The following is a 16095-nucleotide window of genomic DNA, read 5'->3' on the forward strand; positions in this document are numbered from 1 at the left end:
TGATGGATAAGAAAAGTGAAGCTCAGCGGGACGAGGTAACTTGCCACAAAACCAGAATGACTTACAGGGCAGGACTCAAGCTCGCTCGTGCTCTCTGGCTCATGCACGTCTTCCTGGCCTCCGGCCCCCACAATCAGTTCACAGATGACAGGAGCATAGGTTCTGGGACCGTGACAATTACATTTTCAAAGTAAAGGCTCTCTGCCCCACTGTTTCCTTTAAACTTCCTTGCAGGATCTTGTGCCGGGGCTGGGACTTCGTTATCTGGAGCCCTGTACCCCATGCAAGACACCTGGATGTCAGCAATGTTTGGACAACTGCTCCCCTCCTGGGCTCGCTTACTTTAGGCAGCCAGCAATGGTTCACCATTGCTCCCCCTTCCAGCCCACTTGGCCAAGTCATCATATTTATTGGGTACTTTGAGAACGATGCACTGGGATAGCTTAGGATCTGGCTGGGGAGCCTGTTTTTCATCCACTATTTCTCCCATTCCCCTTCCTGCCCAGCTGAAAATGGTGAACTGAGCCGGGAGTATGAAGAATCACAGAGCCGGCTCAATCAAATCCTGCGGATAAAGACATCACTGACGTCGCAGGTGGACGATTACAAGAGGCAGCTGGATGAAGAATCCAAGGTTTGTTTGGTGATGGGGTGGGGGCGATAGAACTACCTTCCTGAAGAAAGTTACAGGTTATGAAGATGTAGAAGGAACATGAAAAGTGGTACCTAGGGGCACCTGGGTGGCTCAGTTGGTTAAGCGTCCGACTTCGGTTCAGGTCGTGATCTTGTGGTTTGTGACCTCGAGCCCCACGTCAGGCTCTGTGCTGACAGCTTGGAGCCTGGAGCCTGCTTTGGATTCTGTGTCTCCTTCTCTCTCTGCCCCTCCCCTGCTCATGCTCTGTCTCTCTCTGTCTCAAAAATAAATAAAAAACATTAAAAAATAATAATTAAAAAAATTTTTTTTTTTTTTAAAGAAAAGTGGTGCCTAGGTGGCTCAGTTGGTTGAGCATCCGACTTCAGCTCAGGCTATTATCTACTGTTTGTGAGTTTGAGCCCTGCATTAGGCTCACTGCTGTCGGTGCAGAGACTGCTTCAGATCCTCTGTCCCCTTCTTTCTCTGCCCCTCCCCAGCTCATGCTTGCTCTCTCTCGCTGGCTCTCTCTCAAAAATGAATAAAAGCATTAAAAAAAATTTTTAAGTCAACTACAAAACTGTAATATGCTACATGTATGACTAAATGAAAATGATGAACTCCCGTATCCTCATGGACAGTAATTGGAACAAAATGAGGAAAATAAACCCTGATGGCCTGGGCTGTAGAATCGGTGTCCTTTCCCCCCTTCACTTGCTGCACTGTCAATCCAATGCTGCGGATGTCTAAGCAATGGCCCTGGGGTCCACAGAGACCAGCGGGGCCTCTGACGGCCTCCGCTGGTCCCCACAGTCTCGCAGCACGGCCATGGTGAGTCTTGCCAACACGAAGCATGACCTGGACCTGGTGAAGGAGCAGCTGGAGGAGGAGCAGGGAGGCAAGTCAGAGCTGCAGCGCCTCGTGTCCAAGCTCAACACTGAGGTGACCACCTGGAGGACCAAGTATGAGACGGATGCCATCCAGAGGACGGAGGAGCTGGAGGAGACCAAGTGAGTGTGACCCTGTGCCAGAGAGCTGGGAAGGCTGGGGTGTGGGTGGTGCTGGTGGTCTGACCACATCAGACACTTGCTGAGGCCAGGGTCATGTCCAGGAGAAAGCAGTTCACAGGCTCCTCTTAAAATTAAAAAAAAAAAAATTTTTTTAATGTTTATTTATTTCTGACAGAGAGAGAAAGAGAGAGACAGAGCATGAGCGGGGGAGGGACAGAGAGAGAGGGAGACAGAATCCGAAGCAGGCTCCAGGCTCCGAGCTGTCAGCACAGAGCCCAACGCGGGGCTCGAACTCACAGACCGCAAGATCATGACCTGAGCCAAAGTCAGATTCTCAACCGACTGAGCCACCCAGGCGACCCCTCTTAAAATTTTCTTTAATGTTTATTTACTTTTGAGGGAGAGAGAAACAGAGTGTGAGTGGGGGAGGGGCAGACAGGGAGACACAGACCTCCATGCGGGCTCCAGGCTCTGAGCTGTCTGCACAGAGCCTGATGTGGGGCTCGAACTCATGAACTGTGACATCATGACCTGAGCACAGGCTCCTCTTAAAGTGGGGGCCGGGGGGGATGCGTGTCTAGATAGGAGAGCCCACTTTGTGCCCTTAGCAAAGTAGCCACTGTCAGCCTTTGGGTTCCATCCTCAAGGATTTCTACATGTCAGCATGAAAGTGCTCAGGCTCCTGCAAGGAAGTCAAGAACAGGGCCTCCACCTCCAGGCAGGATTTCTCTTCCCTTAAAGTGCTCAGGAAGCTTCCACAGGTCTGCTGGTCTGGGGTGGGGCCTCTGGGCGATGTTGGGAGGGCTCAGACCACACTCCCAAAGGCCCTCACTCTGCTGGTTCCCCAGCTCTGTGCTAAATGCCCTCAAAGCTTGCAAGCCTTCTTCCTCATTTGCAAACTAGAGTGGTGGACATTCTGCCTGATGGGCCTGAGGAAGTAAGAGTGGACACGTGAATGTGGCTCAGAGCCACCTTCTTGTAGAACAGGCTGGCTTGCTTGCCCACGGGAAGCCCTGCATGTGAGCCACCAGGCACCAGGCAGGGAGGGTACCCCGGCCTGCTTGCCTGTCTTGCTCGCCCCCTGGAAATTTGTGGCGACATGACAGTGATAAGCACAGAGCCCTCCAGCTGACGTAAATCTCTTATCAGAAGGTCTTCATACATTGAGCCTAAACCTGCCTTCCTGTAGCCTCCAGCTCCTGAGCTCTGGCCCTTTTCTATTTTCTGCTGAGAGCGGCCAGCAGCTGCCTGGTCCCACCCCAAACCTCACTCTAGATCTCAATCCCTCACCTCTCTCTGCCTGGACCTTCTTCCCCAGACACCCACAGGGTCCTTGCCCTCCTCTCCCTCCGGCCTCCGCTCATGTGTTCCCCTTCCTGCTTTACTTTCTCCGTGGTGCTTCTGTCTCTAGGTCTATCCCTCGTCTAGAACAGATGTTTTGTGAAGGCAGGAGTCTTAGTCTGTTTTTATTCAATGCTGTTTTTCGAACGCCTGTAGCGATACCTGACAGAGTAGAAACAATACATAATTGTTGGATCGATGGATGGATGGATGGATGGATGGATGGACAGACAGACAGTGGTTGCTTTCCTCTAATACTCTCCATTTTGTCTGCATCTTCTCCACTGTGACCCCAGAGCTCAGGACCACAAACACAGCCCCCTAGCCCATGGGCTTCTATGTTTCCTTGATGGCCTCTCTTGCCCTCACCCACAGGAGGAAACTGGCCGCCAGACTCCAGGAAGCAGAAGAGACAGCCGAAGCCGCCCAGGCCAGGGCTGCCTCCCTTGAGAAAAATAAACAGCGACTCCAGGCAGAAATCGAGGACCTCACCATCGACTTGGAGAAGGTCAGGGGGTCAAAATGTTCGAAGGCTGCCTATTTGCTGGGTCCAAGGGACCCCAGGGAGCTGTTGGAAACCGTCACATGTCTGGGCTTACCAAGGAAAAACAGGTGGCCCAACAGGATGGAGCACAGGGTCTGTATTCAGGCCCACTGAACACAGGCTCTCGCCTGCAAATGTGTTTATACACTCATAATTCTGCAATCTTAACACCCAACAGGTCGCTATTCAAATAGCTCTGTGGTGAGGACAAAACGGTCCCAGGAAGTCATGCAACCTATTGTCTCTGTTCCCCTTTTCCTCACACAAACCACATAACACACACTTTGTGTGGCTAAACATTCCTGTTTGCATCCCTGGTTCAGACTGATTTGCCAGACTTCAGCCAAATTAAATAAGATTTCAACTGGTACACAGGAACCTGGTCTTGGTGTTTCAGGGCAACTGCTTCATGCCAGTGGTGAGGGGCAGAGGGGTATATCCATGTGAGAGGCTTCAGGAAAATAGCCCCAAAACCTGAAAAGGTTTTGCTCCTCCAAAATTAAGAAATGAAGCAGAAATTTACAAAATCCAGTATTGCACAGCAATAAATACATAGTTGCTGGAGTGCCTGGGTGGCTCAGTCGGTTGGTTAAGCATCCAACTTCGGCACAGGTCATGTCACAGTTCGTGAGTTGGAGCCCCACATAGGGCTCTGGCTGACAGCTCAGAGCCTGGAGCCTGCTTCAGATTCTGTGTCTCTCTCACTCTCTCTCACTCTCTGCCCCTCCCCAGCTTACGCTCTGTCTCTCTCTCTCTCTCAAAAAATAAACATTAAAAAATAAATACATAGTTGCTGGACACTTATGAAAAGGAGGAAAGGTCTATGAAAAATAAGGTCTGAAAATAATCAGCTTTGATTCACAAGAAAAATAACACCAAACCCATCTCTGAGTTGGACAATGACATGTAACAGGTATTAGTAAGTCATAGAGAAAAATGTTACGGGGGGTTGGGTGAAGTTCTAAATCTGGGAAGGCTACTATGGCCCAGATCCCTCATCATACACCTAAGAAAATCCTAGCCTGGGAAGATAAAATAGACTGCCCAAGGTCACATATCTAGTAGTAGGAGTTTTAGAACTGGAGGGTAACTCTTTCCAGGCTCCTTGCCCTGTGCTTGTGCTATAAATGTTGAATTATATCCCAACCCCCAAGAAATCTGTGGTCACCAGAGTTACTGGGGAGGGCTGGGGAAGGCAGGGAGGAGGGCAGAAGCAGAGGAAGGGGCTGGAGAGTCAGAACCCCCGGAGACCATCATCCCCACCTCTCCCCAGGCCAACGCTGCGGCTGCTGCCCTGGACAAGAAGCAGCGAGTCTTTGACAAGATGCTGGCCGAGTGGCAGCAGAAGTGCGAAGAGCTACAGGTGGAGGTGGACAGTGCGCAGAAGGAGTGCCGCATGTACATGACCGAGAGCTTCAAGATCAAGACCGCCTATGAGGAGTCCCTGGAGCACCTTGAGTCGGTGAAGAAGGAGAACAAGACTCTGCAGGGTGAGTCTGAGGGCAGGGACAAAGACCCAGGCAGGGCCTCCCTCCTCCTGAGCGCATCACATGTTTGAGTACCTGGCACATAGTAGGTACACACAATAAATGCCAACTGCCTGGCAAGCAATTTGTAGAAGCACTTGGGCACTCAGCAACATGACTTCGAGCAGGTGAGTTACTTAACCTTTCTGTGCCTCAGTTTCCTCATCTGTAAATTGGGGAAATAATAATGTCTTCCTTGTAAGGTTGAGACAGTTGGAAGATAAAATGTGTAAAATCTTCACTGAGTAGAGTAGCTGGCAGAAATGAGGACTTAACAGATTTTAAGTATTGAGCCCTTACATCTGTCCTATGCACACAACATATACACATGGAAGATTTCTTACGTATAGGAGTCCCATGCTGGAACTCCGTTCTGTTGGATGTTGTTTGAAAATTGGTGCCTATCTGTTGAAGAATGTTTTGCTATACAGGGATTTGACTGCATTAATAAGTTTTTATGGCAGGTACACATTTCTAACCACAAAATCAGTTGTGTAAGATAGGTCAGGGTTTTTTGTTGTTGTTGTTGTTTTGTTTTGTTTTTTTTTTGTTTTCAAGAACTGTTCTGCTGAGCAGCAAAATCTCAGTCAACACAGGGTTTCCTCAATTCAGGTTAGGTGCCTGATGTAGGGTCACTGTAATGGAGGGTAGAGGCAGATGGTCCCTGATTGTCCCCCAAACCTGCCCAAGGTCCTATGAGTCCCTCCCTGGGGAGTTGTCGGTTCACAGGGGATAATCTCAAGAGCCCAGCATGTGAGGTATGAAGGCTCTGCTTCTGTAGTCTCAAAAGTGTGAATACTAAAGGTCTTAAATATAAATACCTGAGTTAAGATAGGGGAGAAACAACCAGAACACCCAGATCAAGGTTGCCTGGACTAGGAGAGGACAGAAAATAGGAGGGGGTTGCTGATTAGGTTCTGCTGAAGGTCCCAGGGCGCTGCCTCCTCCCTTAACCTCCATCCCACCTCCAACTCCTGGTGCAGATGAGAAAGCTCCCCGGTAACCTGGGAGTTAAGAGCAGAGGAATATGCACTTCACCTGGCTGGTGAAGCATAGGTGGGAACAAACCTTGTAAAGTAGCCCCAGTCAGGGGCACCTGGGTGGCTCAGTCAGTTAAACATCCAACTTCAGCTCAGATCATGACCTTGTGGCTCATGAGTTCAGGCCCTGTGTTGGGCTCTGGGCTGACAGCTCAGAGCTTGGAGCCTGTTTTGGATTTCTGTGTCTCCCTCTCTCTCTTCCCCTCCCCTTCTCTCTCTCTCTCTCTCTCTCTCTCTCTCTCTCTCTCTCTCTCTCTCTCCCTCCCTCAAAAAATAAAATTTTTTTTTAATTAAAAAGAAATTAAGTAAAGTAGCCCCAGCCTGGTGGGAGCGACGGAGGAGAATGGCCAAGAAGCTTACTTGGGCTGAAAGGGTGTGAGGCACCATCACAGCATTCCTCATGATCCCAGAGCAGTGCAGTAGAAAATGTTCTGGAAACAGCCACTATGTCCAGGACAGGCGACGGGAAGCCATGTGGGCTACGAGTGTGTCTGTGACATCAGCACAGATGGACCCCAACAGCTGAGACTTAGATGATGCCCCCAGTGCTTTCCACTCTACCTGGAACTTAGAAACCCAACCAGGAAGATATTGGATTAAATGAGATTTCTCTGAACTCAGGGAGGCTTGATGTAGGAATGGAGTTTGGTCATGGATTAGTCAAGGTAGTCACGTTTCTCGGACACCTCTGGTTGCGGCTGACATTTATGGCTGCTCCAAGGTGCTGGGTGGGTCCCTGGGAGCTCCTCTGGGTGGGTAACAGTCTCCCAACTGAGGAAGGAGATCAGAAAGGCTCTACTCCTCCACCTTTTCTTGGTTTTCAGACCTGGTGGCGGGGATGCAGAGGGGGAGAAAGGGTCTGAGAAAGGAAAGCCTGGAGTTTAGGCCTAATGGGCCTGGGGAGTCCTGGGCACTGGCCCACCAAGCTGTTCAGTGCTTACCCACCCTTCTGTGGGCCTCAGCCTCTCATCTGTAAAATGAGGAGCTTGAACTCACTGTTCTCCAATGCCCAAGCCCTGATGCTCCATGAGTCTACGACTTGGAGCATATTGCTTCTCTTTGGATACAGTGAGGCTAGGAGTGCCTGCTTCTGCCCTGATGTAAGAATGTCTGTGTCACATGCCATGGCCCTGGGAAGCTGGTGGTCCTCATGTGCCTTATTAACGAGAACATTCCTTTCTCAGAGGAGATAAAGGAACTGATCGATCAGCTGGGTGAGGGAGGACGGAGTGTGCATGAGCTGCAGAAGTTGAAGAAAAAATTGGAGATTGAGAAAGAAGAACTCCAGGTGGCCCTGGAGGAAGCGGAATCTTCCCTGGAGGTAACCATGTGGCCATCACCTTGGAGGCTGGACCCTTGGCCAGGGACTATGCACCTACTTGGCCAGAAAGACTGATGTTTATATTCCTGGCAGGTTGAAGAGAGCAAGGTGATTCGAATTCAGCTGGAACTGGCTCAGGTTAAAGCTGACATCGACCGGAGAATCCATGAGAAAGAAGAGGAATTTGAAGCTACGAGGTATGGGGCTGAGGTGATGGGAGGCTGACTTTGGGTAGCATTGACGGGCCTCTGCCACCTACTAGTCATCTGACCTTCGGCAATTTAGGTGAATACTCTGAAACATAGTACTTCAGTGATCACAAAACACCATGGGATAATTAATCATCATCATCATCATCATCATCATCCAAAAATGGGCAAAGGACTTTAACAGACATTTCTCCAAGGAAGATATACAAATGGCCACTAAGCACATGGGAAGATGCTCACTACCACTAGTCATGAGGGAAATGCAAATCAAAACTACAAGGAGATACCACCTCACACCCATTAGGATGGCTGCCATCCAAAACGCAAGAAATAACAAGTGTTGGTGAGGATGTAGAGAAACTGGAACATTTGTGCACTGTTGGTGGGAATGTAAAATGGTACAGCCGATGTGAAAGCCAGTATAGAGGTTCCTCAAAAAATTTAAAATAGAATTACCGTATGATCCAGCAATTCTACTTCTGAATATTTACCCAAAAGAACTGAAAGCAGGGTCTTGGAGAGATACTTGTATACCATGTTCATAGCATTATTCAGAAGAGCTGTGGCATGAAAGCAACCCAAGTCCACTGACAAAGGAATGGATAAACAAAATGTGGTCTCTACACACAGTGCAAATTTATCCAGCCTTCACAAGCAAGGAAATTCAGACACCTGCTACAACATGGGTGAACCTTGAGGACATTATAACTGAGTGAAAAAAGCCAGTCACAAAAAGACAGATACTGCATGGTTCTACCTACAGGAGGAAGTACTTAGACCAGTCACAATCACAGAAACGGAAAGCAGAATAGTAGGTGCCAGGGGCCAGGGGAAAGTGGGATATTGGGGAGTTAGTGTTTCATGGGAACATGGTTTAGTTTTATCAGATGCAAAGAGTTCTGGAGACAGGCGGTGCCAGTAGAAGCACAGCATGAGGTATGTGTTTAATACCACGGGACCGCACACTTCAAAATGGTTAACATAGGACATTTTACGTAATGCATATTTTCCCACAATAAAAAAAAAATCAGAAAGCCCCCCTGTGAGATGGATGCAGTTGCCCCATCTGACAGATGTGAATGACGATAGCTTCTCGTCACCCCTCTCAGGGGTGGTGAAGATTAACTGAGATGATAAATATGAAATTACTCCATAACCTGCAAAGCCACACAGATATAAATTACTACGAACATTCATGAACCCTCAGAAAACAACCACCACGTCATGGAAAAGAACTGATCTGCTGGGTGCTGGATTTGGAGATTTCTTTTTAATTCAGTGTCCACTGTTGCTGCCTGAGGTTCCAATAAGTTTTGGACTCAGCACTAAGTTTTTGTTTACAGAAATATGATTTGTTGTGATTCTGAGAAGAATTGCACACATGAGTTGCACACATTTGCAACTATCCACATTGGCATCTTGCCTAAACTGCCTGCCTGAAATCTTCCTGCACTATTGCTTCCTGAGTTTACAACATCCCCCACAATCACCCCTAACAAAGCTGCAGGCAGAGCCACTGGAGGGAGAAGCCCCATGACTCTGCAGCCATTAGAATAAACCCTAAATATCTAGCTATATGCCACTATGTGGCGTGGCAGGGGGAGGGGAGGAGAGAGAGTTTGCAACAGATTGGAGATATAATTTACATAGTTTGCCCATGACGAGGGAAAAATTCAATGGTTCTCAGTTGTGCAATTATCACTGCAATTTTAGAACATTTTCATCACTCCCCCAAAGAAACCCCATATCCTTTTGCAGTGTTGCCCCATTTCTCCCCACCACCCCCACTCCCAGGCCTAGGCAACAACTAATCTAGCCAACAACTTTCTCTGGATTTGCCTATCCTGGACATCCCATATAAATGGAATCCTACAATATGTGGTCCTTTGTGACTGGCTTCTTTCACTTGGCATCATGTTTTCAAGCTTCATCCATGTTGGAGCAAGTGTAAGTATTTCATTCCTTTTTATTCCTGAATACTATGCCATAGTTTGGACAGATCCCATTTTGTTTATCTATTTTATCTATTTATCTATTCATCTATTCATCAGTTGATGGACATTTGGGTTGTTTTCACCTTTTGGCCACTATGGATAATGCCACTATGAGCATCCATATACAAGTTTTTGTTTAGATAGAGGTTTACATTTCTCTTGGGTATGTACCTAGGACTAGAAGTTCCGGTAATATGTTCACTCTGTGTTTAACTTTTTGCAGAATGGTCAGATTCTTCTCCAAAGCAGTTGTACTATTTTACATTCTCAGGGTTATAAGGGCTGTAGGGTCTCCAGATCTTCTCTTAACATTTTATCATTACCTTTTTTTATCCTAGCCAACCTAGTGTATGGTAGTATCTCACTGTGGTTTAGAACAGTATTTCCATTATAGCTAATGATGCTGAGCACCTTTTTAAGTTTTTTTTTTTTAAGTTTCTTTGAGAGAGAAAGAGAGAGCATGCATCAGCACAGAGCCTGATGCAGGGCTCAAACCTACGAATCATGAGATCGTGACCTGAGCTGAAATCAAGAGTTGGATGCTTAACCAACTGAGCCACCCAGCTGCTCCTGCTAAGCATCTTTGATGTGCTTATTGGCCACTTCTCTATATTGCCTGGAAAAATGTCTATTCTAATCCTTGGCCCATTTTAAAAACTAGGTTGTCTTTCTACTGTTGAGTTGTAAGAGTTCTTTAAATATTCTGAATACTAGACCCATCCTTTATCAGATATGTAATTTGCAAATATTTTCACCCATTCTGTGAGTTGCCTTTTCAGTTTCTTAATAATATCCTCTGAAGCACAAATGTTTTTAAATTTGATGAAGTCTATGTACCTGTTTTTTTCTTTGGTAGCCTGTATTTTAGGTGTCATATCTAAAAAACTCTTTCCCTAATTTAGTCACAAAGATTCTTGCCTATTTTTCCTAGATGAGATCAGAGTTTTACAGTTTTAGCTCTTACATTTAGGTCTTTGGTCCATTTTGAGTTAATTTTTGTATAAGGTATGAGGTAGGGGTCCAACTTCATTCTTTTGCATGTGGATATCCAGTTGTCCCAGAACTACTTTCTGGAAAGACTGCTCTCTCCCTATTGAATGGTCTTAGCATCCTTGTTGAAAATGAATTGGCTTGGGTTTATTTCTGGATTCCCAATTCTATTCCATTCATCTATAGGTCTATCCTTATGCCATGGCCACAATGTCTTGATTACTGTGGCTTTGAAATTGGGAAGTGTGAGTCCTCTACCTTGTTGTTCTTTTTCTAGATTATTTTGGTTATTCTGGGTCCCTTGCATTTCTATATAAATTTTAGGATCAGCCTGTCAATTTCTGCAAAGAAATCAGCTGGCATTTTGATACTGACTGCACCGAATTCCACCTTCACAACATTATATCTTCCAATCCATGAACATGAATGTCCTTCCATTTATTTAGACCTTTATTTTTTCAACATGTTTTATAGTTTTTTTCTTGTATTTATTTTTTAAGTCAAATTGAACAAAAATTCTGTTCACTTTTGAGAATGTCATGATACCTTCTCCCATGTCTAGAAATTGACTACATCTCAGAGTGCTATAAATCCAGCAATGTGCCTACACAACAGAAGGTGTGCAGGGGTAGAGCAGAGGTGAACACCACAGACAAGGGGCAGGTGACAGGATCTTTTCATGCTAGCCATTTATTTCCCTCAATGAAACAAATATTTTTTGAACATGTAAATTGCCTCCTCTAGTCTCCTTCTATGGAGGGTTTTATGAAAATGCTCATTATACTGATTACAATATAACTAAATATATTAAATACAATCAATCAATAACTGCTGTTTTACAGAGAGACAAGCTTTGGCTTGTATAGCCAAAGCTCACATTTTCTAATTAAAAAAACAAAAACAAAACAGCTAGTATTTGGGTTTGAATCCTGTCTCTGTCATGGGCTAAACCTTTGGCATGTTTTTCATCATCTTGGAGCCTCAGTTTCCTTGCAGGGATATTCTGCATGTTGAATGAATTGAGATCACAAAAGATATGAGGTAAACATTGACCTTCTGTGTCCTTTCCCAAAGCATACACTCCCCCACTTAAATGCTTTAAGGGAAGATACACTCTAATTTCAAATATGGTGGCCATAAGCGTGTTGATGCTCACAGACCTCTTAACTAGGGAGGTTTAGCACAGCCTGACCAGCGGGCCCAGTATGCCAAGGTCTTCTCTGATTGCACTTGCAGGAAGAACCACCAGCGGGCAATCGAGTCCTTGCAGGCCAGCCTGGAGGCAGAGGCCAAGGGCCGGGCAGAGGCACTTCGGCTCAAGAAGAAGATGGAGACGGACCTGAATGAGATGGAAATCCAGCTGGACCACGCCAACAAGAACAACAGCGAACTTGTAAAGACCCTGAAAAGGCTGCAACAGCAAATCAAGGTAGCAATCTGGGACCTAATCACAAAGTAAGCCATCCCCAAGCTTGCAGGTCCAGGAAGCTAACTTCATGCATGTCTGCAGCTAGGAGAAAAGCATGAAAGTGGCAGCATGGGGTGGCTGGAAGTCTAGGGAACAGGACACTTGGGGACTATCTATATGAGAGGCCCCAACCACCTAAGTCCATACCGTGGACCACTAAGAAGAGGGAAGAAAGAAGGAAAACAGAAAGTTGGGCCTGTCTTGGTTCTTAAAATCATTTGACTTATTATAAGTGAATTCAGGACAGAAAAACAAAGAACATAGTAAATACTTATATGCCCACCACTCATCTTAAGAAAAAAACACAAATAGAATTGAAGTCTTCCTTTATTGCTATCACTGGTCTTTAAAGCATCTGTAGCTGGATCCATGCATTCAACATACATTTTATTAGAGACCTGCCCAGCGTAGGCACTGTATTAGGTGTTAGAGGTACAAGAATGTATATAATAAACAGACATCCCTGCAGATAGACAATAAACAACACATAAATAAAACTGTAGTATTAAAAACGGCGATACGTGCTACAGAGAAACAACCAGATAGGAGAAGGGAGATGTGGGTTAGCCAGTGGGGGTGTAATGGTCAAGATCACTGAGGAAGGCCTCGGTGAGAAGGGCCTGCTGGAAACTCAAGGTGCTCTGTCCTCAGAAAAGCCTTGACCTTATGGTTACCTCTCACTGGACAAATTCTGGGGGCGCTTGGGCCCTGGCCAGCTAGGCCGCAACCAGACTGGGAACTCCCCCAGCGCAGATCGATACCTTCCACTCTCCTCCTCTGTGGCCTCGAACTCCCCAGCCAGACCCCAGCTCCCTGCTGAGCCCAGACCATGCCAGGGTCCGGGAGATGGGCTCAGGCCGGGTCCTCTGGCCCCCCCAGGACCTGCAGATGCAGATGGACGAGGATGCCCGGCAGCACGAGGAGCTGCGGGAGCAGTACAACCTGCAGGAGCGGCGCCTGAGCCTGCTGCAGACGGAGCTGGAGGAGGTGCGCGCGGGCCTGGAGGGCAGCGAGCGTTCCCGCAAGCTGCTGGAGCAGGAGGTGGTAGAGATCACCGAGCGGCACAACGAGGTCAACATCCAGGTAAGATGGCGGCTTCCTGGGAGTGGGGGGGGGGGGGGGGGTCTACGCAGACTCACACTTGGCGTGTGGGGGCAGGGCCAGGATGGTGCCCAAACCCTGTGGGCTCCCCTCAAAACTCAAAGGCAGATGGTGTCCCCACTTGGGAAATCCTCAGAACTCACCTGCAGAGACTTCTTTTGTTATGGCAAAAACCCCCGTAACATAAAATGTACCATTCTTAACCATTTTTAGTGCACACACAGTGTGTGAACTATATGTACATTGTTGTGCAGAGCTTTCAAAGACAGGCTCCTAGACTCTCTCCCTTGGAGACTGTGATCCAGAATCTGGTCTGTGGTGGGACTCCAGAAATTTAAACTTTTGGATCTAAACTCCTCAGGAGATTCTGATGATTTAGCCAACTTTAAGGACTGCCATTACCTTCAGTGTCACTGAGGATAGAACTTCAGAACTAGAAGGGATCTAGAATATTCCAAAGTCTAGGAGCACCTGGGTGGCTCAGTCAGTTAAATTAAGCCTGACTCTTAATCTCCAGTCAGGTCTTGATCTCAGGGTTGTGAGTTCAAGCCATGCACTGGGCTCCCTGCTGGGCATGGAGCCTACTTAAAAAAAAAAACAAAACAAAAAAAAACAGTAAATAAAAACAAAGTCTGACATTCATTTTACAAATGAAAAACCGTGACCCAGAGAGTTGAGTGGCTTATGTGTGGTCAAAAAAGGGGACCCTTATCTACCAGCGGTAACACCAATACTGCTTACAGTGCAATACTTTGCCAGCACAAACTTAATTCCTACTTAGCATCTCATGTGAATTCACCAAAAGAAAAAATGTGCATAGGACATATAGAGATCACAACCCCATTTTAGAAATAAGACCGAAGCCTAGAGGTAAAGAATTTATCCACATAGGTAGAAGTACCGGGGTTGAACCTGGGTTTTCCCAGCTCTGAGTTCAGGATTGTTCTAGAGTTCCCACCCATCCCAGGCCGAAATGACGTTATTCCTGGACTCCTTGTGATACGTGTTCTGCTCTAAAACACAGAGAAAAATGCAGGGAGAGACACTTACCTCAAGCAGGGGGTCCAGGGCCATTTCCTGTTGGGGGGTTTGGCAAGTATGTCTGTGAGAGAGTTGTTTCTCTTTCCTGGACACGGGAAGGGCTGTGCAGACTTCTGCCTCATGGCAATGTCTTTATTTTCTCTTCTAGAACCAAAGCCTCCTCGTGGTCAAGCGCAAGCTGGAGTCGGATGTCCAGCGCATCTCCAACGAGCACGAGGAGCTCATCAGTGAGTTCCGCTCTGCCGACGAGAGGGCCAAGAAAGCCATGACTGATGTAAGTGTGCACGCTGCCTGGTGCTGGTGGGAGGGGGGCCCGGCCTGGGCCGCCTGTGGAGGACCAGGCCACCCTCAGCAGGGAAGGCCACTTCCTCCCCTCAAAGGTCACTGTGCAGCGCCAGCACCCTGCCAGTAGGGCTGTGGTCCTTGTCCTAAGGAGTCTGGAGGCCTTTCCGAAAAGCCAAACACATACAAGTAAGGAATAATTACAAGCTATACACGACCATGTGAGAGATCAGAGCTTGAGGCCTGGGGACATGGGTCAAAGAAGCCATCGAAAGTGGGCTTTCCTGGGCAGGTCTTTTGGCAAAGAGGAGCATTAAAGCAGCCTGAGGAGAAGCATTAGTGAAAGGAATGGGAGACATGCCCAGGTGCTCAGGGGCAGATTCAGCAGGACGTGCTGCCAGTGGTCTTGCCCCACTTCTCTTTGGGGACTCACACGACCTTGAGCGGCAGATACCACGCACGCCACTTTAAAGATGAAGGAATACAGATGCTATCGCCAGGCTTGTTGCACTTGCTTGAAATGCCAGCTCAGGACCATTGCAGGTCTTATTTGGTGCTGGGTCTCGAGAGAACAGACCCATACCCAGCATGCAGATCTTCCATGAATACTTGTGGAATGAATGCAAGAACGAGAGGGTAAAGTGATTTGCTGAAGGCCACACAGGAGCTACATGCAGACCTTCGTCTTCCTCCTCCAGATCTGCGCTATGCCCACCCTCTGTGCTGTGCCCCTGATGGAGGAGGCAGCAAAGAGTGGCTGGAGAGCCCCAGGCTGGTGGGAGTCTGTGGGACTGGGGGCCCTGGTGGTGAGTGCATGAGCCTGCCTCCTCCCTGTCACTGGGAGAGACACAGGAGCATGGGGCACCCGCTCCACCAAAACCCAGCAGCACATCGGCAAGGTTCTCCTTGTCAACCACTTGGTCCTCTGGTCTCCAGAGGTCAAGGTCCCTCATCTCTCAATAGCATGGGAACCCAGCTCCAGTCCCCACTCTGCTCCCCTCCCGCAGGCCGCCCGCATGGCGGAGGAGCTCCGGCAAGAGCAGGACCACTGCATGCACCTGGAGAAAATCAAGAAGAACTACGAGATCACCATCAAAGACTTGCAGGCCAAGATGGAGGAGGCTGAGCAGCTGGCTCTGAAGGGAGGGAAGCGCACGATCATGAAACTGGAAGCCAGGGTGAGGGCGACCCCGAGGTGGGCCAGGAGGGAGAGAAGGGAGACATGGCTGGGCAGGGGCCTTTTCCCAAAGCTTCCCAAAGCACCCAGTGCTTGATGAGGAACCGGATTATTCAGATGCTAGGAAGGGAAAGGAAAATGAGAGGAGAGCTGTAATTTATTTGTACATAGGTCTCCTCTCCTCTTCCTTCTCCTGTCACCTTTCCCCCAGACTGTGCCCCCAAGCAGGGGAGCTCCCAGGATTCTTCCTCTGTCTGTTCCTAGTCTCTGTTTCCAACACTGTTCCTCCCTTACAATTTCCTTAAAACCAGCCTTGGTCTTCACCCATGGGGTGTCAGAGCTAGAGGGGCGCAGGAGGTTTGGTGACCCTGTCAGGCCCCTCCCTCCCCCACTTCCCAGAGAAGGAAATGTGAGGCTCAG

General features: G+C 47.9%; 2 protein-coding genes across 2 annotated transcripts in view; one reads left to right on the forward strand and one right to left on the reverse strand.

Moving 5' to 3' along the window:
* Window positions 1-16095, reverse strand: part of KPNA7 (karyopherin subunit alpha 7) — a 121300-nt gene that overhangs the window by 86815 nt on the left and 18390 nt on the right. The window lies entirely within an intron of this gene.
* The window catches only part of LOC122209351 (myosin-16), a 61655-nt gene that overhangs the window by 40320 nt on the left and 5240 nt on the right, over window positions 1-16095 (forward strand). Inside the window, exons 31-40 of the mRNA XM_042921101.1 lie at window positions 507-634; window positions 1445-1641; window positions 3358-3490; window positions 4800-5016; window positions 7277-7413; window positions 7507-7610; window positions 11843-12035; window positions 12954-13157; window positions 14365-14490; window positions 15506-15676. Of these exons, the coding sequence (XP_042777035.1) occupies window positions 507-634; window positions 1445-1641; window positions 3358-3490; window positions 4800-5016; window positions 7277-7413; window positions 7507-7610; window positions 11843-12035; window positions 12954-13157; window positions 14365-14490; window positions 15506-15676 (1610 nt within the window). The remainder of the gene's footprint in view (window positions 1-506; window positions 635-1444; window positions 1642-3357; window positions 3491-4799; window positions 5017-7276; window positions 7414-7506; window positions 7611-11842; window positions 12036-12953; window positions 13158-14364; window positions 14491-15505; window positions 15677-16095) is intronic.

The sequence above is a fragment of the Panthera leo genome, chromosome E3 (assembly GCF_018350215.1).
Source record: "Panthera leo isolate Ple1 chromosome E3, P.leo_Ple1_pat1.1, whole genome shotgun sequence".
Lineage (NCBI taxonomy): Eukaryota > Metazoa > Chordata > Mammalia > Carnivora > Felidae > Panthera > Panthera leo.